The 24,411-nt window shown below is 43.5% G+C and overlaps 1 protein-coding gene across 3 annotated transcripts in view; it reads right to left on the bottom strand.

The window, feature by feature from the left end:
- The window catches only part of LOC147112720 (mannosyl-oligosaccharide 1,2-alpha-mannosidase IA-like), a 454,464-nt gene that overhangs the window by 284,887 nt on the left and 145,166 nt on the right, over positions 1–24,411 (bottom strand). For all 3 annotated transcript variants that reach the window (XM_085997310.1, XM_085997309.1, XM_085997308.1), the window contains exon 2: positions 12,154–12,250. In XM_085997310.1, the coding sequence (XP_085853436.1) occupies positions 12,154–12,250 (97 nt within the window). The remainder of the gene's footprint in view (positions 1–12,153; positions 12,251–24,411) is intronic.

Below are 24,411 nucleotides of genomic sequence, written 5' to 3'. Positions count from 1 at the left end.
CCAGTTATTCTCTTAAAAGGTACATACACAACAATTCCTCCCCTTTTAGATAAACAGTACATAACATTCATTTAACAACTAAAATGATAACTAATTACAATCACAATTACGGTTGCCAGATACATTGGTTAAGTTTAAGCAATTATAAGTTCAGTCTTTGAGGAGGCTTCCTGATTCTGTCTGGATAACGCCTCTTTGGGGTATCAGGTTCTTCTGGCAATGTTGAGTCGGGATCAATGTCGTTGTTTGGTTCATTTGCTTTCAATATTACCATTTCGGCGGTAGCTGCAATTGGAACGTCGATTTCATTACCAGGTGCATCAGATCGTGGTGTGGAGTTGACGTTTTCCAGTGACTCTAGAATCTGGTCAGCATGGCGTCTTACAATGCTCTCTCCAACGTCCACGGTATACATGAGAGGTCCTTGCCGTGTACAAATCGTTCCTGGCTGCCATTTATCAGTGCGGTAGTCCCGGGCCAAAACTGGTTGACCTATCTTAAAACTCCTGGTCGGCCTTTCATTCATATTCTGAAACTGCCTGTTCTCCACATCTCTTCGGACGCTTGGCTTAACCAAATCCAAGCGGCATTGTAGTCTTCGATTGAAGAACATCATGGCTGGGGTTTGGTTGGTAACCGCATGTGTCGCATTCCGGTAGGCAAACAAGAAGTTGTCCACCTTGTGTTGTAGGGGTATATCTTCATTACACATTGCCTTGATAGTCTTCTTGAATGTTTGGACAAACCTCTCGGCCAATCCATTAGTGGCTGGATGATATGGGGCAGATGTGTAATGCTTAACACCATTGTTCTTTAAGAACCTCCGGAACTCTTCAGACACAAACTGTGGTCCATTGTCAGAGCAAATCTGTTCAGGCAGCCCATTCCTGGCGAATATGGTTCGTAAAACTGTGATAGTTTTTTCTGTGGTGGTTGAGGACATTTTTATTACCTCTGGCCACTTTGAATGTGCATCCACCGCAGTTAAAAACATCGAGTCCATGAAGGGACCAGCAAAATCAATGTGCACCCTTTGCCATGGAGATGAGGGCCACTCCCATGAAAGCAGAGGAGCTTGTGGTGGGGCGTTTTGGACCTTCTGGCATCCTGCACAGCTCTTGGTCATCTCTTCGATTTCTCTATCGATTCCCGGCCACCACACAAACACTCTGGCTAAGTTCTTCATTTTTACCCCACCCAGATGACCCTCATGAAGCTCATTGAGCACTCTATCCTTCAATTTGGGTGGAATTACTACTCTGGATCCACACATCAAGGTCCCTCTGCACACTGACAGCTGTTCTCTTCTCGGCGAGAATGCTGGCAGCAGTGGTTCGCCATGTGCTGGCCATCCCTTCACTGTTAAATCATAGACCCGTGATGGTGTCGGGTCATTCCGTGTTTCCTTTTCTATGTTTGCATTAGTCACGGAGACATTCGACTATGGTCAAGTGGAATAACTCCATTGGATCCACTGCAAGGTCTTCTTCTTCCACCGTCGGCAACGGTAGGCGTGACAATCCATCAGCATTTCCATGCTGTTTAGTTCCTTTGTACTCGATGTCATATTGGTGTGCCCCTAGGAAAAGGGACCACCTCTGCAGCCGTTGTGCGGTCATTATCGGTACGCCCTTCTGAGGGTTGAAAATAGAGACAAGAGGTTGATGATCGGTTAGTAGAGTAAATTTTTGACCGTGCAGGTAGTGATTGAACTTCTTCACCCCCCACACTAGGCTGAGGGCCTCTCTGTCAATCTGGGCGTAGTGACGCTCGGCAGAAGTTAACGAGCGTGACGCAAAAGCTATCGGCCTCTCCAAACCATCAAGGAATTTGTGTGACAGTACCACCCCAATGCCGTAGGGAGACGCATCACACGCCAGTCTGATCGGCAGTGCTGGGTTGTAGTGAGCCAATACTTCCCTTGAAGTGATTAAGTCCTTACTCTTCTGAAAGGCCCGCTTACAATCATCGCTCCATTTCCATGCTACCCCCGTTCGTAGCAGGGCGTTCAGTGGGTGCAGAATTGTCGATAAATTCGGCAAAAACTTATGGTAGTAATTCACCAATCCGAGGAATGACCTCAGTTGCGACACATTTTCAGGCGCTGGGGCCTTAACAACCGCTTCAATTTTGTCAGGGGACTTATGTAACCCCTCTTCATCAATCACGTGGCCACAATACGATATCTGTTTCTTAAAAAATTCGCACTTGGGGCGGTTGGCTCGCAGCCCATGTTCCCGTAGTCTAGTGAGCACCTGTTCTAGGTTGTTAAGGTGTTCACTGTCATCTTCACCTGTCACTAGAATGTCGTCCAACTAACAGTCCCCGGAATCCCTTGCAGGACTTGTTCCATCGCTCTTTGCCATATCGCCGGAGCCGATGCTACTCCGAATACCAATCGATGATACTGGTAAAGACGTTTGTGAGTGTTTATCGTGAGCTACTTCCTAGAGGACTCTTCAACCTCCATCTGCAAATATGCTTCTGCTAGGTCAATTTTTGTAAAACGCTTCCCTCCAGACAGTGAGGCGAAGATGTCTTCTATCCTTGAAAGAGGATATTGTACTGTGTGAAGGACTGGGTTCACCGTCACCTTGAAATCCCCACAGATGCGAATCTTCCTTGGCTCCCCGGACTTATTGCTTAACGTTTTCTTCATGACAGGAACGATGGGTGTCGCCCACTCGCTCCAGTCGACCTTAGACAACACGCCTGCCTTCTCCAGATTCTCCAGCTCTGCCTCGACGGCTGGGCGAATTGCATATGGTACCGGTCTTGCTTTGAAAAACTTGGGAACTGCATTCTCTTCTATTTTTATCGAGGCGGTTACGCCTTTAAGCGTGCCCAGTTCTTGTTGAAATACCTCTTTGGCGTTAGCTAAGATTGTTGACAATCGTCCAGGAGTGACGTCTTCATCTTTTTTACCGTCCACCGTCATTGCATGAATGGAGTGCCAATCTAAGTTTATCTTCCTGATCCATTCCCGTCCCAATAACGGTGGTCCACCATTTGGCAGTATGTAGAGATACAATTTCCGTATTTTCTTGCCGTTGTATTCGACAGGCACCCTTATTTTTCCTCTGGGGTATACTTTGTGCCCCGTATACGTCGTCAAGACGATGGATGTCTCTCTCAAGGGTATGTGTGAAAATAGCCACTCGTAGTCTTGTCGATTCATGACGGTTAGCGCTGATCCTGTATCCAATTCCATTTTAACTTGGGACCCTGCTATCGTGAGGGTGACCCAAATGGTTCGGTGATCCTCTTTTGCGATTACATTGTGAAGTTTGAGACAGCTTAGTCTCCTGTTCCCGGATTCACTATCGCTCATCTGGTCTTCGGAACTACTGTCCGTCATCTTTTGTACTTTCTTGTACGGTTCCTTAGTAGCCTTTTTGTTGTCGCTGGTCTTCTTCCCAGACCTGCAAACTCGTGCAATGTGTCCCATCTTCCTGCATTGCCTGCATATTTTGTCTTTGGACCAGCAGTCCTTCTGGTCATGGTTAGTTCTGCCGCAGCGATAACATTTTGCAAATCCCCGTGTCATTTCGTGGGTGCCGTATTCCTGTGGTTTTGTTGAATTTCTGCAGCTCCCCTGGCTGCTGCTTCATACGATACTGCCACGCTGAAAGCCTTATCTAGCGTCAGCTCTTTCTCTGATAGTAACTTCTTCTGTGTTCCTTCACTCAGGAGTCCAGACAAATTTGTCCCGTAGGGTATCTGCCAGTCCTGCTCCGAACTGGCAGTGCTTTGATAGCTTGCGTAGTTCCGTAAGGTACTCAGCATTGCTCTCATCTTTATGCTGAGTTCTCCTGTGGAATTTAAATCTTTCTGCTATCAACAGCGGTGCAGGGTTTAGGTGTTCCTGTAGGACAGCAACAATTTCGTTAAAACTCTTCGCCTTCGGTTTGGCTGGAGTAATCAGGTCCCGCAATAGGCCGTACGTTCTAGCGCCCATTAAGTTTAGCAATATCGATGCCTTTTTCTCCTCCGCTATTTCGTTTGCCTCGAAATATACCTCGACTCTCCACATACGTGGTCCAGTCCTCTATTGTATTATCAAAAGCAGTGATACAGCCAGTCTTCGGCATCTTGCAAATCTAAAATGGCGCCTCCCGCGCTTTGCCTTCTTCCCCGATTTAACAAAATGGCGCCTCCCGCGCTTAGCCTTCTTCCCCGCTGTTAGCGCTGCTTCCCGCGGTTCCCGTTGCAACCTGCAGCACCTCGCGGTTTCTTGCGCGTTTAATATTTCTTTTTTTTATTATCTTCCCGTCGTGGAACAACCCTGTGGGACTCTTGCCTCCCTCTTCGTGGGTCTATACGCAGCCCGGCTTCGTAGCACCGGCGGCGCCCTGTGTGCTCCACCCTCTCTCTCTCTTCTTCCCGACAACGCTGCTCGGCCCCGTTGCAAACCACCCGCTCGAGTTCGCGACCGCCGCAGCCCAGGAAGGATCAGTGCACTACCTGCCACCAGCCCGATTAGCTGAAGCACCGTCGACAGGAACCAGGCCCCGCTTCCGACAGCTTCTCCAACAATCTTCAACTCCGCAACACAGGGCGGATGCCCACGGTCGACGCCCGTTTCTACTGCCTCTTACTTTCTTTTCTTTCTGGCCTCGACCTCTGCTCACTTCGCTGTAGGAATGGATCCCAGGAGGTGGTGCAGACTGTAGGTAGGTTCGTATCTGCTCGTCGCCAGTATTACGTCCGTGAATGATTGAGACACGGACAGCAGGAGTTGAACAAAACAAGTCTTTACTGATGGAAGTTAATAGTGAAACTGAAAACAGAGGCTCACCAGCGCCTTTTATACAGGGGTGGTCACTGCCGGTACTGCAGTCTGAGACCAGTTATTCTCTTAAAGGTACATACACAACATTGGCCTTCATAGCAAGAGGATTCAAGAACAGGAAGGAGCAAGGATGTCTTGTTGCAGTTGTACAAGGCCTTGGTGAGACCACACCTCCAGTATTGTGTGCCGTTTTGGTCACCTTATCTGAGGAAGGATGTTCTTGCCATGGAGAGAGTGCAGTGAAGATTCACCAGACTGATACCTGGGATGGCAGGAATGACGTATGAGGAGAGATTGGGTCTATTGGGCTTATATTCGCTGGAGTTTAGAAGAATGAGAGGGGATCTCATTGAAACTTGTAAAATTCTAACAGGACTAGACAGACTAGATGGAGGAAGGATGTTCCCGATGGCGGGAGAGTCCAGAACCAGAGGTCACAGTCTAAAGATAAGGGGTAAGCCATTTAGGACAGAGATGAGGAGGAATTTCTTTACCCAGAGAGTGGTGAACCTATGGAATTCTCTACCACAAAAGGCAGTTGAGGCCAATTCATTAAATATATTCAAGAAGGATTGATATATATTTCTTAAGGCTAAAGGGATTAAGGGATATGGGGAGAAAGCAGGAACAGGGTACTGAATTTGGATGATCAGCCATGATCTCATTAAATGGCGAAGCAGGCTCGAGGGGCCGAATGGCCTACTCCTGCTCCTATCTTCTATGTTTCTATGTAAATATGTAATGGCACAAGGGAGTATGGCAAGGCTGGATGGCATTTATTTTAACGCCAGGAGTCTTGCGAGTAAGGCAGATGAATTGAAGGTGTTGATGAACACATGGGAGTATGATATTGTTACTATCACAGAGACATGGTTGAGGGAGGGGCAGGGCTGGCAGCTCAATATTCCGGGCTATAGAATCTGCAGCCGAAACAGAGGGGGGTGTAAAAGAGGAGGGAATGTCGCAATATTAATCAAGGAGTCAATTACTGCTGTAAGTATGGATGATCTCTTAGCAGGTTCCTCTAATTAAGCCATATGGGTATAACTCAAAAACAAAAAGGAGGCAAGCACTTTGCTGGGAGTGTACTATAGGCCCCCAAACAGTCAGGGGAAGATAGAGGAACAGATATGTAGGCAAATGTCAGAGAAATGTAGAAATAATAGGGTAATAATAGTAGGGGATTTCAACCTCCACAAGATTAACTGGGGTAGTCAGAGTATGAAAGGCTCAGAGGGTGCAGAATTCTTGAAGTGCATCCAGGAGAGCTTTCTGAGCCAGCATGTAGAAAGTCCTACAAGAGAGGGGGCAGTACTGGACCTAATTCGAGGGAATGTAGCCGGGCAAGTGGTAGAAGTGTCAGTAGGAGAGCATTTTGGTGACAGTGACCATAATTCGGTGAGATTTAAGGTAGTCATGAAAAGGACAAAGATGGACCGGAAGTAAAGGTTCTAAATTGGGGGAAGTCCGATTTTAATATGATACGGCAGGGTCTGGCCAAAGTGGACTGGGATCAGCTACTTGTATGAAAATCCACATCAGAGCAGTGGGAGTCTTTCAGAGAGAGAGAGAGAGAGAGAGAGAGAGAGAGAGAACAATGCCAACATGTTCCCGTAAAGGTCAAGAGTGAGACCAAAAAACTCGGGGAACACTGGATCTCAAGGGATATACAAAAATGGATTAGGAAAAAAGGGGAGCCTTTTGGCAGATACAAAGGACTAAAAATAGTGGAAGCCCTAGAGAAGTATAGAGAGCAGGGGGGTACTTAAAAAAGAAATTAGGAGAGCGAAGAGGGGGCATGAAAAAACACAGGTGGGCAAAATAAAGGAAAATCCCAAGGTGTTTTATAAGTATATTAAGGGCAAGAGGATAACCAGGAAAAGAGTAGGGCCCATTACGGACCACAGCGGCAATCTATGTGTAGAGCCGGAAGATGTGGGTGAGGTTTTAAATGAATATTTTGCATCCGTGTTCACTATGGAGAAGGACGATGTAGGCATAGAAATCAGGCAGGGGGATTGTGATATACTTGAACAAATTAGTATCGAGAGGGAGGAGGTACTAACGGTTTTAGCAGGCTTAAAAGTGGATAAATCCCCAGGCCCAGACGAGATGTATCCCAGGCTGCTGTGTGAGGCAAGGGAGGAGATTGCAGGGGCTCTGACACAAATTTTCAGAACCTCTGGCCACAGGGGAGGTGCCAGAGGACTGGAGAACAGCTAATATAGTACCATTATTCAAGAAGGGTAGTAGGGATACACCAGGGAATTACAGGCCAGTGAGCCTAACATCAGTGGTAGGGAAATTATTGGGAAAAATTCTGAGGGACAGAATTAGTCTCCACTTGGAGAGGCAAGGATTAATCAAGGCTAGTCAGCATGGCTGTGTCAGGGGGAGATCATGTCTAACCAATTTGATTGAATTTTGCGAGGGGGTGACTAGGTGTGTAGATGAGGGTGGTGCAGTTGATGTCGTCTACATGGACTTCAGTAAGGCTTTTGACAAAGTCCCTCATGGGAGACTGGTCAAGAAGGAAGAGCCCATGGGATCCAGGGCAATTTGGCACATTGGATCCAAAATTGGCTTAGTGGCAGGAGGCAGAGGGTGATGGTCGAAGGTTGTTTTTGTGACTGGAAGCCTGTGTCCAATGGTATCCCACAGATATCGGTGCTGGGTCCTTTGCGGTTTGCAGTGTACGTTATTGATTTAGATATGGACATAGGAGGTATGATCAGTAAGTTCGCAGATGACATGAAAATTGGTGGAGTGGTAAATAGCAAGGAGGGAAGCTTCAGGCTACTGGACGATATAGACGGGTTGGTCAGATGGGCAGAACAGTGGCAAATGAAATTTAACCCTGAAAAGTGAGGTGATGCATTTTGGGAGGACTAACAAGGCAAGGGAACACACAATGATTGGTACGACCCTAGGAAGGACAGAGGATCAGAGGGACCTTGGTGTGCATGTACTGTATATAGATTCCTGAAGGCTGCAGGACAGGTAGATAAGGTGGTTAAAAAGGTATATGGGATACTTATATTCTATGCCTTGGCTAATGAAGGCAAGAGCAGGGAGGTTATGCAGCTGTACAAAACGCTAGTTAGACCACAGCTGGAATACTGTGTGCAGTTCTGGTCGCCACACTATAGGAAGGATGTGATTGCATTAGAGAGGGTGCAGAGGAGATTCACCAGGATATTACCTGGGCTGGTGTGCTTCAGCTATGAAGAGAGACTGGACAGGCCAGGGTTGTTTTCCTTAGAGCAGGGAAGGCTGAGGGGGGACCTGATTGAGGTGTACAAAATTATGAGGGGCATAGATAGGGTAGATAGAAAGGAACTTTTTCCCCCTTAGTAGAGGGGTCAATAACCAGGGGGGCATAGTTTCAAGGTAAGGGGCAGGAGGTTTAGAGGAGATTTGAGGAAAAACTTTTTCACCCAGAGGGTGGTTGGAATCTGGAACTCACTGCCTGAAAGGGTGGTAGAGGCAGGAACCCTCACAACATTCAAGAAGCATTTAGATGAGCACTTGAAACACCATAGCATACAAGGCTACGGACCAAGTGCTGGAAAATGGGATTAGAATAGACAGGGCTTGATGGCCGGCACAGACACGATGGGCCGAAGGGCCTCTTTCTGTGCTGTATAATTCTATGACTCTATAAGACGAATTCTAATGGAGGAACCTCCAAGATAAATTGGATGAAGTCATGAGACCCTCTTTTGGGGAGGGCTTTCATCCAAGAACCAAGACAAAGAACCTGACCTGTCATTGGTTGATGAAATTTGAGGAACCTCTATAGGTTAAATGGTCTTGTCAATAATTTGGCCTCAGGCCCACCCCTAAAATGAGAATAAAAGTGACAACCCAAGGGCTTGCCCACAGACGGTGCAGGGGAGAGCCGAACAGAAGTTGCACTGGTCGAACGCTCTTTTGAGAGTGATCCCATGCTCACCATCGGAGTGGGAGAGGGAGAGGGTGTGTGTCTGGTACCAGCTGCTTGTCACGGTCGTATATTCCGTCCTAAACTCCGATTAAACACAATATACCCACCATACACGATCCTGTTTATCAGAGATACGTGAATCTCTGCATGATACAACTTGAAATGTCACTGAATTTACAAACACTACAGTCTTAAATTAGCATTACTAATAGCAATTGCAAAATTGCACAATGGGGAGGGAAAAAAAGGTAGGATGCTCAGTGAGCCTACTTCACTTATTACACAAATGATTTGAACTACAAATTAGTACACTCCAATATTAGATTGTTTTTGTGATATAAACTCAATTCCTCCCATGCTGCACATATACCCTTAATTTGGACCATGATTGCATGCCAGTTACAAAATTCAGTGGACCTTCTGATAGCGTGGAACAGTAAGTTTTATGTTCCAGAAGGGTGGGATCAAATGCGCAGAACAATTTTCTTGCGACTGCCGCTGGGCACCGCACAGGAATCAGCATCACGCTGCAAAACCTGGAGGTCAACCCTGGAGTATGGGTCGTATGTCAGTGACCAATGCTGGAGGAACTTGAGAGAGATGCTGAAGCACCCAATCAAACAAGCTTACACAGGACAGCAGCTGGGAGGGGGCAGCTCCCAGAGAACTCCTGCTTTATTGTTTACTCACTGTACATTTTTGGGGGGTCTTAACAAACTAGGGCTGCACTGGGGCACATCAGCTCTGTACATTCTGGAAGTCAGGCTTTTCTTTCCAGTGATTTTCATGGCCCTTAAGGCTCTAGTGCTAAGCTTTGAACACATATGATGCATGCTAAAATCCTGACCGAGAACAAGTCAGTAGGTCTGACACCAGAAAGGTTCTGGCATTCCTAAGAAATTCTGAAACTGGTTACTGACTTAAACTAGGTAAAAAATGAAATCAAATTGAAATATTAACTCCGTTTCTCTCTCCACAGATGCTGTCTGACCTGCTAATATTTCCAGCATTTTCTGGTTTATTTCAGATTTCCAGCATCAGCAGTATTTTGCTTTCATATTGTAAAGGATGTGTGATGTCTTTGAGTTAACTCAAAGACATCAGAATTTTAAAACTTGTGAACCGTGTACAAGAATGCAGAAAAAAAAACTAAAACTAGCTATAGCAAACTCCTCGCATGAAAATTGCACAATTCAGGATCTCTACTCACCAAAATGCTAATTTTTTTTAAACCATGTTTGGAAGCATACAGACATCTTGTGAAAGGAAGAACTGAGAAACTAGGCAAAAGTGAAGTCGTATATCTTCGGAACTTAGGTGAGGTGGAAATAAAGTGGAAATCACCCAAGCAAAAAGGCAAAACAAAATTTTTTGAAAATCAGTGACAGTGAAAATGATTTCCCCAGTACATGAAGGGAAGTTGCCAAGTAGACTTTCAATGAACGAGGAATTATTAAAATACAAAGTAGCCAGCTGAGGAAATTCTTGAGCTTTTGGGGATGTGGAAATGACTTAAGCCCACTGAATCCAGTCAATTCCTTGGATACAATATGTAGGCTAGGGTGACCATATTTCCTAAACTGAATCCGGGGACACACAGGGTCAGAGCACAGCAAAGTAGCCAGGGCGGAAAACGCAGGTTGCGCAGCGTAGTGAAGTAAAACATTTTTAGCAGCCTATATTTTAACAGTTGCACATATACACTACAAATGCAAAACAAATGTGTATAGAATTACCGCGGATGTGATGTCACACTATTGAAGCGTATTCAAACACTGGACCCACCCCCCGGTGACTGAGGTCCCACCTGACCCTCCTTGCCCCCACCCAGTGTCTAGGATTAGCCCCCCCCCCCCCAACTCCCATTCCCCCGGTGACTGTGACTGGGCCCTCCCCCGCGATCTCTCCCTCACTCGCTCGCTCCGGTTGCCGTGCTCCCAGGCTCTTCTGCCGCTGACAATCCAGCAGCAGGAGCCCGACCGGAAACCTCCAACAACGGGCACATGCGCAGAAAGACCACCCAATCACGCATGAGCAGTGTGTCACTGTGGCCATTTTACAAGTTGTTGTTTAATTTAGCCTTCGAGCTGCAAGCTGACAGCTCAGGGGGTCACACTCACTGCCCAGGGGTTCATGTCAGGGATGAGTTTTGTGAACCGGGGACTCTTCTGGGGACATTGTTTGCCCAGTGACACAGTACCTCACCCAGGGACTGTCCCCAGAAAACGGGAACGTATGGTCACCCTAATGTAGGCGTAGCAAATACTCAGCAGCGACTGGAAAAAAAAACAAAAAGACCTTTCTATCATATAAAAAAGGTAAGACAATATAATGAAAATTATTAAAAGCTTGAAAAGCATCAGTACAATTTAGCTACAACATTCCGAGTTAATTCGGACATGTGACGCATGGTCCCTGACTCTTTGAAACACTGCTGCAAACATACAGGAAACTTTTTTTTATCCAGCACGGACGGGACCGACGTGGTGCCGGTTCATCAAAAATTCCGGATAACCGAACGCTATAGTAAAAGATAGGGAGAGCTGACAGCTCCGTATAAAGCAACAAACCCTGTTGTTTAGCAACAACTGTAGAACAATGGCCTCAAGTTTCAAGTGTCTCTGTAGCTTAGCAACAGCTGCAGCCACACCCTTGCACAGCACAGATGGAAGAAGACAAAAAAATATGAAGTAAAACCTACTCCTGAATTTTGCTGGTTAACCGAGATTTCCGGTTATTTAGGTGCCGGTAAATCAAAAGTTTCCTGTATTTGTAAAATGGATCTATGCAACTTTTCTTCAAACAATCCAGCAGTGTCTTAGTTAACAGAAATAACACAATCCATCGTACAAAACATGCATGCAGAGGTTGAGGAATAAAGCAAATACAGCATAATGCAACAGTATGATGAAGGAATAACAATTTATGAACAGGAAATATTTGGGAACTTAAACCCTCATCACAGTTTGCAAAAAGCGCTCTGGTGAGAGAAGAGGTTTCTCCTTTGTGAGGCACCTTGACAATTTACCATGTTTATGGCATGAAATAAATGTACATTATTGCTACTGCTGCTTTATTGACGGCTACTTTTTCAGCCCTTTACAGTAGATTTTGCGCAAATGTCAGAACAGAATGCTTAAATAGTCAAGCCACGTTGAGTAGTTAAATTATGCAAAACCATGGAAACAGATCTAGTGGTGTCACTCCTGCTCTATTTGTTTATGCAAAATAACCATTGTTTGAGATGTCTTTCAACCTCATCAACTTATATGGGCATCATGAGTGACTTCAATAGTTTTAAAAAATATATAAAATACACCTTTTTATACAGGTAAAAAAATATATATAAATGCTGCACAGCTTTCAGTCCCCAATATTAAATTTACGGAAAAAAGTACAACTGAAAAATACTTACCAAATAGACTACTAGAATGGTGGTGTTTAGATAAAGGCTTCAATTCATTTGACCCCCATGCGTGACGTTTGTAATTCTCCCAGGCATGTTTCATCATCTACAAAACATAATGGTAAATTCTGATATAATTTGGATAAAACTAAGGCACATAGCTGTACATGGAATGTTCTAGGCCAAAGTCATGGTTTCTCCACACACAATAATTCAAAGTCTGTTTAATTAAACATTTCTTGAGTCTGTACTTGAATATTTTAAATATTGCTTTCAGTAAAAAGTAGAAAGCAGAATTCTAGCTCTAGAAATTGAATTTTTCTTTCAACATTTAACTTTATTTTTTCAGTTTTAAATTAGAGAAACAAGTGCAAGTAAAAAAAACTGAAATGGCTTCTCACCAACTCTACAAGTGCATTTGCACTACAAGTTTAGAGAAAAAAGTGGATACCCGAATAAATCAAGATAGAAAAATTGCAACAATAATAAACTTAAGTAAATTCAGATAGCTAAAAAAGTTTTTTTTTTAATTTTTATTTTTTATTTGTTCTCTGGATGTAGGCAACGCTGGCAAGGCTGCATTTATTATCCATCACTAATTGCCCTGAGGTGGTGGTGGTGGGCCTGCTCCTTGAACCGCTGGAGTCCTTCTCCCACAACTGAGAGGTAGGTATTTCCAGGATACTGACCCAGCAAAGATGAAGGAACAGTGAAGGATGGCCAGGTCAGGATGGTGTGTGATTTGGTTCGGATGGTGTTCCCAAAATTGCTGCTCACCAGTTGTAGAGATCACAGAGAGGGAGATTCTGTTGATGTAATCTTGGTGAGTTGGTGCAGTGCAAGCTGCAGGTCATACATTCTGTAGCCAGTGTGCCCCGGTGGTGGAGGGGATGGATATAGAGTCCATAGCAGGGAGCCATTGCAGAACTTTCACAAAACATCAAAGATATAATGCAATGGAATGAGTGCAGCACAGCAAGTTGTGATGAAATTAACTTCCTGTATGGCCAAATATAGCTGGATTAAGGGACAATTACAGAAGATGTGCGAATGCGAGCTGTCTGATATGCATTTTGTCACAGTTGAAAGACATCTCAAACAATATTTATTTTGCATAAACAAATAGAGCAGGAATGACACCATTAGATCTGTTTGGTGATCTCAGGCCCCAATTTGGGGCTCTGTGCCAACCCATTTTACTGCAGGACCAAAATGACAAAAATTAAACTCATTGCCACTTGCTGGCCCGCCCACAGCCATTTTTGAGTGGGCCTCAATTTAGGCATCCTGTGCGCTCGCCAGAGAGGCTGGAGCCTCATTACTCAATATGCATTGGGGCCCTATGATGTAGTTAGGTCCCCAACTCCATTTTGGTGCAGTTAAGCATGGTACTTGCCGAGTGCTGGACCCACCCACTACACAAAGGCTGAAACAGCCAGAGCTAGTGTCCAATAAAGAGATCGCTGAAAACAGGTCTGGTAAAAAAAAAAATTGACAATTTGGCAGCTCTCCCCGTGCCTTGCTGCTAACCCTTCCTCTCCCTTCAATAATGCTCTTCATGCCTCTTCACACCCACCCCAGTTGAATGCAAATGAGGTGCAACCATCAACTTGTTTGGGCTTCTCGCTGGCAACATCATGCTGGCTTTGCAATCGTTTCGCCCACCGATGTATACCAAATTATCCCACCTAGGTAGTTGTTGCTGGACAGATAGGAATTCCAAGCTAAATAGCCTTGCACTTCTCAACTGCAATTATACAGTTAAGACCCATTGCTCATCACATCCATATAGATCAATATAGAATGAAGCTGCAAAATCAGCCCATCTTCCTTAAACCTAACATACAGATTTTGTTGTTGAAAGGGAATGATAATTCTGGAAATATCTAAAAATATTACCATTTTAAAGAAAGACTTCCTTTGTAGGAAAGTGAAAGATTGGATTGAATCACCCTCGACTTGAGCAAGTGAGACAAGAGTGCAACATCCAAACCACTCCACTTGCAGAAACCCCCAATGATTAGAGGGGGATCTCCGAGTTATTCAATGGGGAGCAGGCAGAGAGATAGACCTTGCATTACATGAAAATGGTAGCATGACTGCACCCAAAGTGGGAGAAACTTCACCAAGATATGGATTGGAGGAGAGGATTCAAGTGCTGGGATTTGCCCACATACTGCCAAAAGTTCTGCCAGCAATAAATGAACAAAAGCAATTCTGCTGAACTAAACACAGAAGCAAATGGGGTTTGCATCAGAAATAATGGAGAAGCCGATTTAAAAAGACCAGTTCATGCATGCAAATTAAAATAGAGTTTAAATCTGCAGCTGGGGAGCTTCTCAGATGTCACATGCTCCTCCTTTTCTTGATTAAGAAAACTCTCAACTGAAAATAAATATTGCATTTAAATACCTTTACCAGTAATTAATTTACTCGCTAGTAAAATCCAGTTTTTTTTGTGTACTGTCCATGATAGTTTCTACTAACCTGTCCTATTGCTATTGGCGAGCTGGTGCTATAATATGATAGAGCAAACCAGAAAACCAGCTAAATCCCTCTGCAGGAGCAATTATGTCTTTGAGAATGAAGATGATAATTCATCCATTCAATTCATTAACTCAATTTTCTGTAGTTAGCATTAAAATACAAGCATTTGTACACACCTCTTTATATTTGAAGTATTGTACTGTAAATAGAAGCATTCAACCCAGATCTGGGCTTCGGCGAACAAGATAGATTATGTTGTGTAAGTAGGACAAGACCCAAATGAATTTCAAAATCTAAACCATTCAGACTTGTATAGAATAGTAAGAATACCTATTTTGAAAGCTTGAAACACACACACAGTAAGACCACAATAGATGTTGGTGCAGATGTCAGACGCTGAGTGAATACCATGGTTAACTAACGTAACAAAAAAAAGGTTATGCATACCACAGATGAACTAATATTTATATCCAAGTAACAATACTAGAGCGCAACTATTTAGCAAATACCTACTAAATAACACAGGGCAATTTTGATAGCAAAATAAAACCAATGCCTTCATCCTGGAAAGGGACACTAGAATGGGGCATATAAATATTTGCTTTGTACATTAATTGCACATTTTTATGCATATACAACATATACACACATGTTCCATTCATGTGATAATAGGTAACTATTTTAGTATGCCCATGGCAGTCAGACGGCTTGAGTTTTGTTTAGCAGCAGTATGGCCTGGTTTGTTGTGCAATTAGTTTAGAAGAACTTGCATATCTTCCAGTATGCTCTTTTATAAAAGAAACCTATTGACCAATGATGAGAAATAATTGATATTTGGCTAAAATGCAAGTTTTAATGAGCATTTCTGGATACCTGTTCTCACCTATATATGATCTGTGACATTTCCAACACATTCATTTTCTAAAAAGGCAAATGTGTCTGATCAAAACCACGAACTGAAGTTTAAAAAAAATTAACTTGAAAAAAAATGTATATAACCATAAAATCTCCAATTCTGCAGTTTACAAATCAAAGCCTGCTACTCAACTGAAGTCAAAAACAAAGGAGGCCCTGTACTGTACGGTTACTTTCGTCAGTTATAAAAAAGGGAAAATGTATATTTCTTGCAGCTAGAAAACTTTTCTTGTTCTACTTAATTCAACCCTTCTGAATGATTTATTTATGGATCGATTATGGAATTTCTTCAAAGGAAAAACTCAATTATTTCCCATTATCTCAAACTATATAAGTTTTGTCAAAGGAATTAAAGGTTGTAAAAATTTTGCCTCAAGGTAACTACCATTTCAGAAGCTAATAATTTAGTTGTTATAGAAATACTGCAGGCTACTTGCTTAAAAATAAGCCCTATAATTAAGTCATGTCAATATGCAATTCCTCCTTTTCCTTCAAGACTACAAGTGCAAAATTTTAAACAAGAGGTCCGCCCACCTAGATCTCGTCTACAATGGTTATTAGCATTAGCTGCATCAGGCATATTGATCACATTTAAAATGATCCAACATGCCAGCATCTCCCTACCCTATCCATCTGAAGGTGGAAGCATCATAAGTGATCGCAGCAGGTAACAACCTAAAAAGGAGAAAAATGTGCAATAGAACGATAATTTGGCTATGTGGCATATATTTAAACAGGATTTTGTGGGGGGGTGGGATATCACACTGTACTTTCATTTCTGGTACCTAGCCTTGCACACCAGACTAAGGCCGTCTCCCCTTCTCGGTCAGCTGCGAGTGAAATTCGTTGGCCCAGAAATTCAGGTCAGAGGCTTCCCGTGGGTGCAAGCCTCCGACCTGCACTTACCTAGCGCGCCGGCCGTTGTGCTGTGGGCCCACGTGGGATTCCGATCCTGGGCCTGCTCCAACTGCCAGCGCGCAGTGCTTGTGTATCCCAGGGGCGCAGTTAGTTCGATGCGTCCCCTGGGATCACGTGGGCCATGGAGAGCCAATGGTAGCAGGGAATGCCCCTTCATAAAATTGACAGGAAGAGCTGTCAAAACTATAAATACTATAAGCCCCAAAACATCACTAAAACTTCAAATAAATGTAAAAAAAATCCCACATTTTTAAAATAACTATAAAATTACATAAAATAACTTTTAAATAATAATTTAAATTTTTGAAAAAATTAATTACATTTTCTAAGAGGGCTAATAATAAACCTGTGGAAAAAAGTTTTAATTTAAATTAATTCACCACTTACCTTGTTAAAAGCAGGCCTTGCGCCTGCTTTTTACATGTGTAACTCCTGGAGACTTAGCCTCCCGGAGAAACCTGGAAAAAAAACGTAAGTTCCATGCGCATGCGCTGCCTCTCCGGTGCACGCATTCCACCTCTGAACTCCTTTAAGGGAACGGAAGTTCCGGTTTCCCGCGCATGCGCAGTACATGCATGAAACCGGCACTTCCATTGGGTCTACGGGCGAGTACCCAGTGCGTACTCACCCGTGAGACCCGAATTTCTGGGCCATTAATGCCAACACAGAAAACTGGCAAAAGCTGATGAACGGATTCATAAAAGCTGAAAACTCAAAAAAACTCAAATTCTCTCAATAAAGCTTATGACAGGGCCCTAGCTTCACTGTGACTTTAGTTAGATTCCATTTTTATTATATTGGATTGCAGGATTTTTCCTGCAGCAGTGTTTCAGGTCGTCACATTTTGTAATGTGAATGTCAAAGCCTCGTGGCTGGAGAAGAACTTGGAGTGGGAAGGGGAGGATCCAGTTGTCGTGGTCCACACAGGAACCAACAGCATAGGTAGAACTAGGAATGAGGTTTTGCTGAGGGAGTTTGAGCAGTTGGGGTCCAAATTAAAAAGCAGAACCTCAAAAAAGGTAATAATCTCTGGATTGTTACCGGAGCCATGTGCCAATTAGTATAGGGATAAGCAGATTAGAAGGTTAAATGCATGGCTGAAAGTGTGGTGTGGGAGGCAGGGGTTTCGCTTCATGAGCCAGTGGCACCAGTACTGGGGAAAGAGGGAGCTGTTCCATTGGGACAGGTTCCACTTAAACCTGACTGGAATCAGTGTCCTGGCGAATTGAATAACTAGGGCAGTAGACAGGGCTTTAAACTAATGAACGGGGTTGGGAGGATTCAGGAAAGAGTAAATTTAAAAACAACAAGAAAAATCTCAAGGCTCCAGAGCAGAGCAAAGCAGAGCTTTGGGTCAAAATAAGCAGAGTGGGTCAGGAAGGGACAGAGAGAGTAACAAAGGTAATAGGGCATCAGTGACTAAGGTGATATCAGGGAAAAATAGAAAAAAGTTAAAGCTAAAGGCACTATATCTGCATGCATGAAGCATTCACAATAAAATAGAAGAATTAATAGCACAGATAGAAATGAATAGGTTTGATCTAATAGCCATTATGGAGACGTGCAAAGTGATCAAGGTTGGGAACTAAATATTCCAGTATATTTAACTTTTAGAAGAGATAAGCAAAATGGAAAAGGAGGAGGGGAAGCCCTGATAATAAAGGATGGGATAAAGACAGCAGAGAGAAAGGATCTGAGCTCCAAAATTCAAGTAGAAGAATCAGTTTTGGTGGAGCTAAGAAACAGCAAGGGGCAGAAAACATTGGTGAAAGTTGTTTATAGGCCCCCAAACAGTAGTTGTAAAGTAGGGCAGAATATAAATCAGGAAATTAGAGGTGCATGTAACAAGGGTAACACAGTAATCATGGGGGACTTTAATTTACATATAGACTGGGCAAACCACATTTGCAGTAATAGCGTGGAGAACAAGTTCATGGAATGTAAACAATATAATTTTCTAGATCAGTATGTTGAGAAACCAACAGGGAACAGGTTATTTTAGATCTAGTATCTAATATGATAATATGATAGAATTTTATATCGAATTTGAAAGTGATTTAGTCAAGTCCGAAACTAGGGTTTTAAGTCTAAACAAAGCAAACTACATAGGTATGAGGGGCGAGTTGGCTACGGTAGATTGGGAAACTACATTAAAAGGTATGACGGTAGACAAGCAATGGCTAGCATTTAAAGAATTAATACATAATTTACAACAAATATACATTCCTTTAAGGCACAAAAATCTCTCAGGAAAAGTGGTCTAATTGTGGCTAACAAGAGAAGTTAAAGATAGTATTAGATCAAAGGAACAGGCTTATAATGTTGCCAAAAAGCGAAGTAAGCCTGAGGATTGGGAGGATTTTTAGAATTCAGCAAAGGAGGACCAAGAAATTGATAAGGAAAGAGAAAAAAAGAGTGTAAACCTTCTATTAGGTATATAAATAAGAGATTAGTTAAAGTAAATGTGGGCCTATTAGAGGCAGTGACAGGAGAAATTGTAATGGGCACTAAGGAAATGGCAGAGATATGAAACAAATACTATGGGCTGGAATTTTCCAAACTCTGCGGGTCCATGGCGGGCAGCGTCCATTGGGACCTCGCATCTGACTCAAACCCTACCTCCAACAAGATTTTACGTTGATTTGGCTTCTTAAGCCCGCCCTGCGAGGTCCTCAGCCAATTAATAGGAAGCAGGTCTGTTGACGTAATTTGATGATGCGTTATCAGCCAGTTTCCTTAAAAGGGGCCATGTCCAAAATGATTTTGACAGTTCTGGTGGAGGTGCTGCAAACACTGACAAGCACTGCACAAAGGTGCATGGCTGCACTCAGGCTTATGGAGGGAGTCTCAGCATGCAGGGAGGCTCTCTTCCCTCCTAATGGGCAGTAGAGACCTCCCCAGGACACCAACGCAGCCTGGTTGCACGTTGCACAGGAGGGCACAAGAAGGGATGTCGTCAGGAGGACCAGGCTGCAATGGCGCAAACCTTTCAATGATCTCAGTAGATCACAAAACATTACTGCAAAGCCATACTCAACCTCATCCTGCTGTGCCACTCATGATACCATCACTCTGCCTTCCCTACCCTACTCCTGCACATCCTTACTCACACCAACTTACCTTGCACTGCCAACCCTCCTCTCTATCTACATCATCACTTCCCCATCTCACTAGCCACCCCTCACACTCCCCCTCATCCTAGCTCAATCATACCAGCTAACATACAAGGGTAGGCACTTGGGTGTTTTAGCCAATGTTCGCGTAAACTTTCTGTTATTGTGTTGTCAAGCATTGAAATCCTTATTGTCACGACTTTGCCTTCTTGGACAGACTTGTGTGCACCATTGAAAGTGTCTTGGTGAGTTCCAGTGAATGGTGAGACATAACGTTTCCCCCCAATGGTGAGGAGTGTGAAAGGAATGGCTTCGACATTGTAGGGATGCTTTATGGTGCTAGTGTGGGGTGGTGTCAACCTGGCACATCACGTGGCAGCCAGGGTGTACAATGTTAAGTGAAGCAAGTCTGGACATGGTGAGGCCATCGCTGGCATCCCGGGCAGTAATGTGCATGAGTGATGATGCCGTGTCCAGTGCAACATCAGATGATTGTGGAGAAGGTTAGTGTGGATGCTAGTGATGCTGGTGTCAATCTGTGATTGACAGCTGACCCGCCTCCAAACCTGCACTGAGCGCGCCGGCAAAATTCAGCCCTTTTTGTCTTTCTTCACGGTAGAAGACAGAAAAACATTCTGGAAATAATGGGGAACCAAGGGTCTAGAGAGAATGAGGAACTTAAAGAAATCAGTATAAGTAAAAACATGGTACTGGAGAAATTAATGGGACTAAGTGGCGACAAATCCCCTGGACCTGACGCCCTGCATCCTAGGGCATTAAAAAAAGGTAGCTGCAGAGATAGTGAATGCACTGGTATTAATCTTCCAGAATTCCATAGATTCTAGAACAGTCCCCAAGGATTGAAGGTAGCAAACATAACCCCGCTATTTAAGAAAGGAGGAAGAGATAAAACAGGGAACTGCAGACCAGTTAGCCTGGCATCAGTAGTAGGCAAAATGCTAGAATCTATTATTAGGGACATGGTAACAGGGCACTTAGAAAGTCGTAACATGATTAGGCAGAGTCAACATGGTTTTATGAAAGGGAAATCACGTTTGACAAATCTGTTAAGAGTTTTTTGAAGATGTAACTAGTAGGATGGATAAGGGGGAACCAGTGGATGTAGTGTATTTGGATTTTCAAAAAGCTTTCAATAAGGTGCCACACAAGAGGTTATTGCACAAAATTAGGACGCGTGGTTTTTTTTGGGGGGGGGGGGGGGGGAGGGATATATTAGCATGGATTGAGGATTGGTTAATGGACAGAAAACAGAAAGTAGGAATAAACGGGATTTTTTCCAGATGGGCAGGCTGTAACTAGCGGGGTACCACAAGGATCAGTGCTTGAACCTCAGCTATTTAAAATCTAAATTAATGACTTGGATGAAGGGACTGAGTGTAATGTATCCAAGTTTGCTGATGATACAAAGTTAGGTGGGAAAGTAAGCTGTGAGGAGGATGCAAAGAGGCTGCAGAGAGATATAGACAGGTTGACTGAGTGGGCAAATGGAATACATTATGGGGAAGTGTGAAGTTATCTACTTTGGTGGTAAAAACAAAAAAGCAGAATATGTTTTGAATGGTGAGATTGGGAAATGTTTGCATTCAGAGGGACCTGGGTGTCCTTGTGCATGAATCACAGAAAGTTAACATGCAGGTACGGCAAGCAATTAGGAAAGCAAATGGTATACTCTAATCCCTTTGTAACAAAAGCTAACCTAAAAGTAAAGAAGTCTTACTACTATTATACAGGGCATTGGTGAAGCCACATCTGGAGTACTGTGTACAGTTTTGGTCTCCTTACCTAAGGAAAGACATACTTGCCTTAGAGGGAGTGTAACAAAGGTTCACTAGACTGTGTCCTGGGATGAGGGGATTGCCTATGAGGAGAGATTGAGTAGTCTAGGCCTATATTCCCTGGAGTTTAGAAGAATGAGAGGCGATCTCATTGAAACATACAAAATTCTTACAGGACTTGACAGGGTTAATTGCTGGGAAAATGTTTCCCCTGGCTGGGGAATGTAGAACATGGGGTCAGTCTCAGAATAAGGGGTCGGCCATTTAGGACTGAGATGAGGAAAAATATCTTCACTCAACGGGTTGTGAATCTTTGGAATTCTCTACCCCAGAGGGCTGTGGATGCTCAGTCGTTGAGTATATTCAAGACAGAGGTCACTAATTTTTTGGAAACTAAGGGAATCCAGGGATATGGGGATAGTGCGGGAAGGTGGAGTTGAGGTCGAAGCTCAGCCATGATCTTATTGAATGGTGGAGCAGGCTCGAAGGGCCAAATGGCCGACTCCTGCTCCTATTTCTTATGTTCTTAAAGCTCAGTAGTCTTACCAATGATGTGACGAGTAAACACACTGGTCACATGAGCTTATTGTAACTTAAGCTAAATGTGTTTTTGCAGTTCTGGATTTGGAAACTTTTTTGAATGGGGCCCATCAGCACTGAAGATGTGAGAAAGATTTTGTGGGAGGTTTGCCTGCCCAGGAAATAGACTTAGTTTTACACTTCTTCAGTACATTTTCCAGCCATTTAGAATCTATCTGCATTTATTTAATGCTCTTCACCTGCAAGGCATTTCAGAGCACTTTACATTAAGAAGGAGGACATGAGCACACCAAGCATGAAGAAGTGGGAGTGAAATGGAGAGGCTAGGATGGGAAACTGCTTTTGAAGCCAAAAATAAATTCTTCAAGGGTTACAGATATATTAAATAGTTCTTACAAGTTAAAACAGACTCAATTTTTGCACCACTGGATAGTAACACGTGGTGAACACAACACAGCAGGCCTATCTGTTTGCATGTACCAGAGCGAGTGATGTAATAATGTAAATAAGTGGCCATGGATCTTTCACATGAACTAGACAAAATCTTCTATTGCATGCTGAGGATTTCTAAACCACCAAGGAGAACCGTGTGAACATTTTGTGTACCCCAAACCTGTTTGGGGGTTTGCTGTCATTGAAGAAAGACAATACCACCCAAAGTGCTCTTTGCCCTTTTCTGTGTGGTCCTGAAGGACTGTGTCCAGGCTGAATTTGGTATCCATAAAGGCCCCAGGTACTGATGTGAATCAACAATTAGGAAAGATGCCCTTTGTATCTTTAAATCAGATTTTTGCGATTCTCCTATTAAAAAAAAAAAAATTTAAAAAAATAGGTAAATACCATAATGCTGCGCTTGGGGGTGTCCACTGGTTCGTTAATTGTTCAAGATGCTGAGTAGAGTACCTTAGACCCTCAGGCGATCTTACCAACAACAAAATGTCTTGAGAAAAGGAGCAATACAATTCTTTCAGAAATAGAGAATAGATACTCAAAATCGACCCTTACAACATCGTCCCAACACATCAGTGATAAGGACATCAAGTAGGATAGGTGACAGTGGGCAACCTTGTCTTACTCTTCTGACAGAGATAGATTCAGTGATTCTCCCATCTAGCCTTACATGAATCTTGGAGCTGGAGTGCAAATCCCAGATAAATTCTAATATTTGCTATGTATTTCCAGTTTATCAAAGAGGGTCAACATCAGTCACGAGATTGAAAGCATTATTAAATATCGATGAAAGCAATGTGAATGGGCTTACCGAAACTTATGATGCTCTGTAACCTCGTATAAAGCAACAAACAACTTGCCCTACACATTTTTCACAAATGCAAAAAAGTGCAGCCTGTTCCCTTCCGTTTTACTCTGTGGACCTCCAAAGCAGTTGATCAAAACAACTTAAAAGCCACTGATATCGGCAAGATATCAGGTAGCTTTTGGTTCACTTAGATCCCCTTTATGTGAACAGAGACCACAACCGTGCCCTGGAATCTGAGGGTTTGCATGCCTGAAGTAGAATCTGAACCACGAGCCTCAGAAGAGGCAGCTCTGAGCGAGTTGGTGGTTCTGACATTGTTCTTCAAGACCTTCAATCCCTCCTAATGTAAAGTAGCAGTCAAATATTAACGATTGACATTTTATGTATTATAAGTCCCTGATTGCACATTTTAAAGCATTGTTTCCAGTATATTTTGCATCAATCATATAGAATCAGAAATTTACAGCACAGGAGGCCATTCGGCCCATCATGTCTGTGCTGGCCAAAAAAGAGCTATTCAGCCTAATCCCACTCTCCAGCTCTTGGTCTGTAGCCTTGTAGGTTACAGCACTTCTCTGCTGCACATCTCCCCTTGAAACATTTAAACTCTTCTGCCCCCTTCAATCCACAAAGAACAAGTGAATGACCTCTCTCTGCAGGAGTTAACATAGAAACATAGAAGATAGGAGCAGGAGTAGGCCATTCGGCCCTTCGAGCCTGCTCCGCCATTCAACGAGATCATGGCTGATCATCCAAACCCTAGCACCCGGTCCCTACACCGACAGCCATCCCACACAAGCCCTATCCCCGTAACCCCACGTATTTAATCCCCCCCAACACTAAGGGCCAATTTTTTATCATGACCAATCAACCTAACCCGCACATCTTTGAACTGTGGGAGGAAACCGGAGCACCCGGAGGAAACCCACGCAAACACGGGGAGAATGTGCAAACTCCACACAGTCACCCGAGGCCGGATTTGAACCCGGGTCCCTGGCGCTGTGAGGCAACAGTGCTAACCACTATGCCACCGTGTTGCATCAAATTTGGTCACAACCTAAAGACTTTATAAACCTACCACAAAAATAAGTGCTTGTGAAATAGTATAAGAATTAGTGGCCCAGTTAGGAATACCATTCGTTAACCTCTGATCCTGTAATAGCTACATTGAGTCTTTGCTGCTTAGAATTGAATCAATATAAATGAATAGCAATTAATCTATTAAAATATACATGTCAGC

The sequence above is a fragment of the Somniosus microcephalus genome, chromosome 9 (assembly GCF_052327205.1).
Source record: "Somniosus microcephalus isolate GS21.2 chromosome 9, FLI_Smic_1.0, whole genome shotgun sequence".
In the NCBI taxonomy this organism is placed as follows: Eukaryota; Metazoa; Chordata; class Chondrichthyes; order Squaliformes; family Somniosidae; genus Somniosus; species Somniosus microcephalus.
The sequence above is the reverse complement of the archived record's forward strand: the minus strand, read 5'-3'. Positions and strand labels throughout refer to the sequence as shown.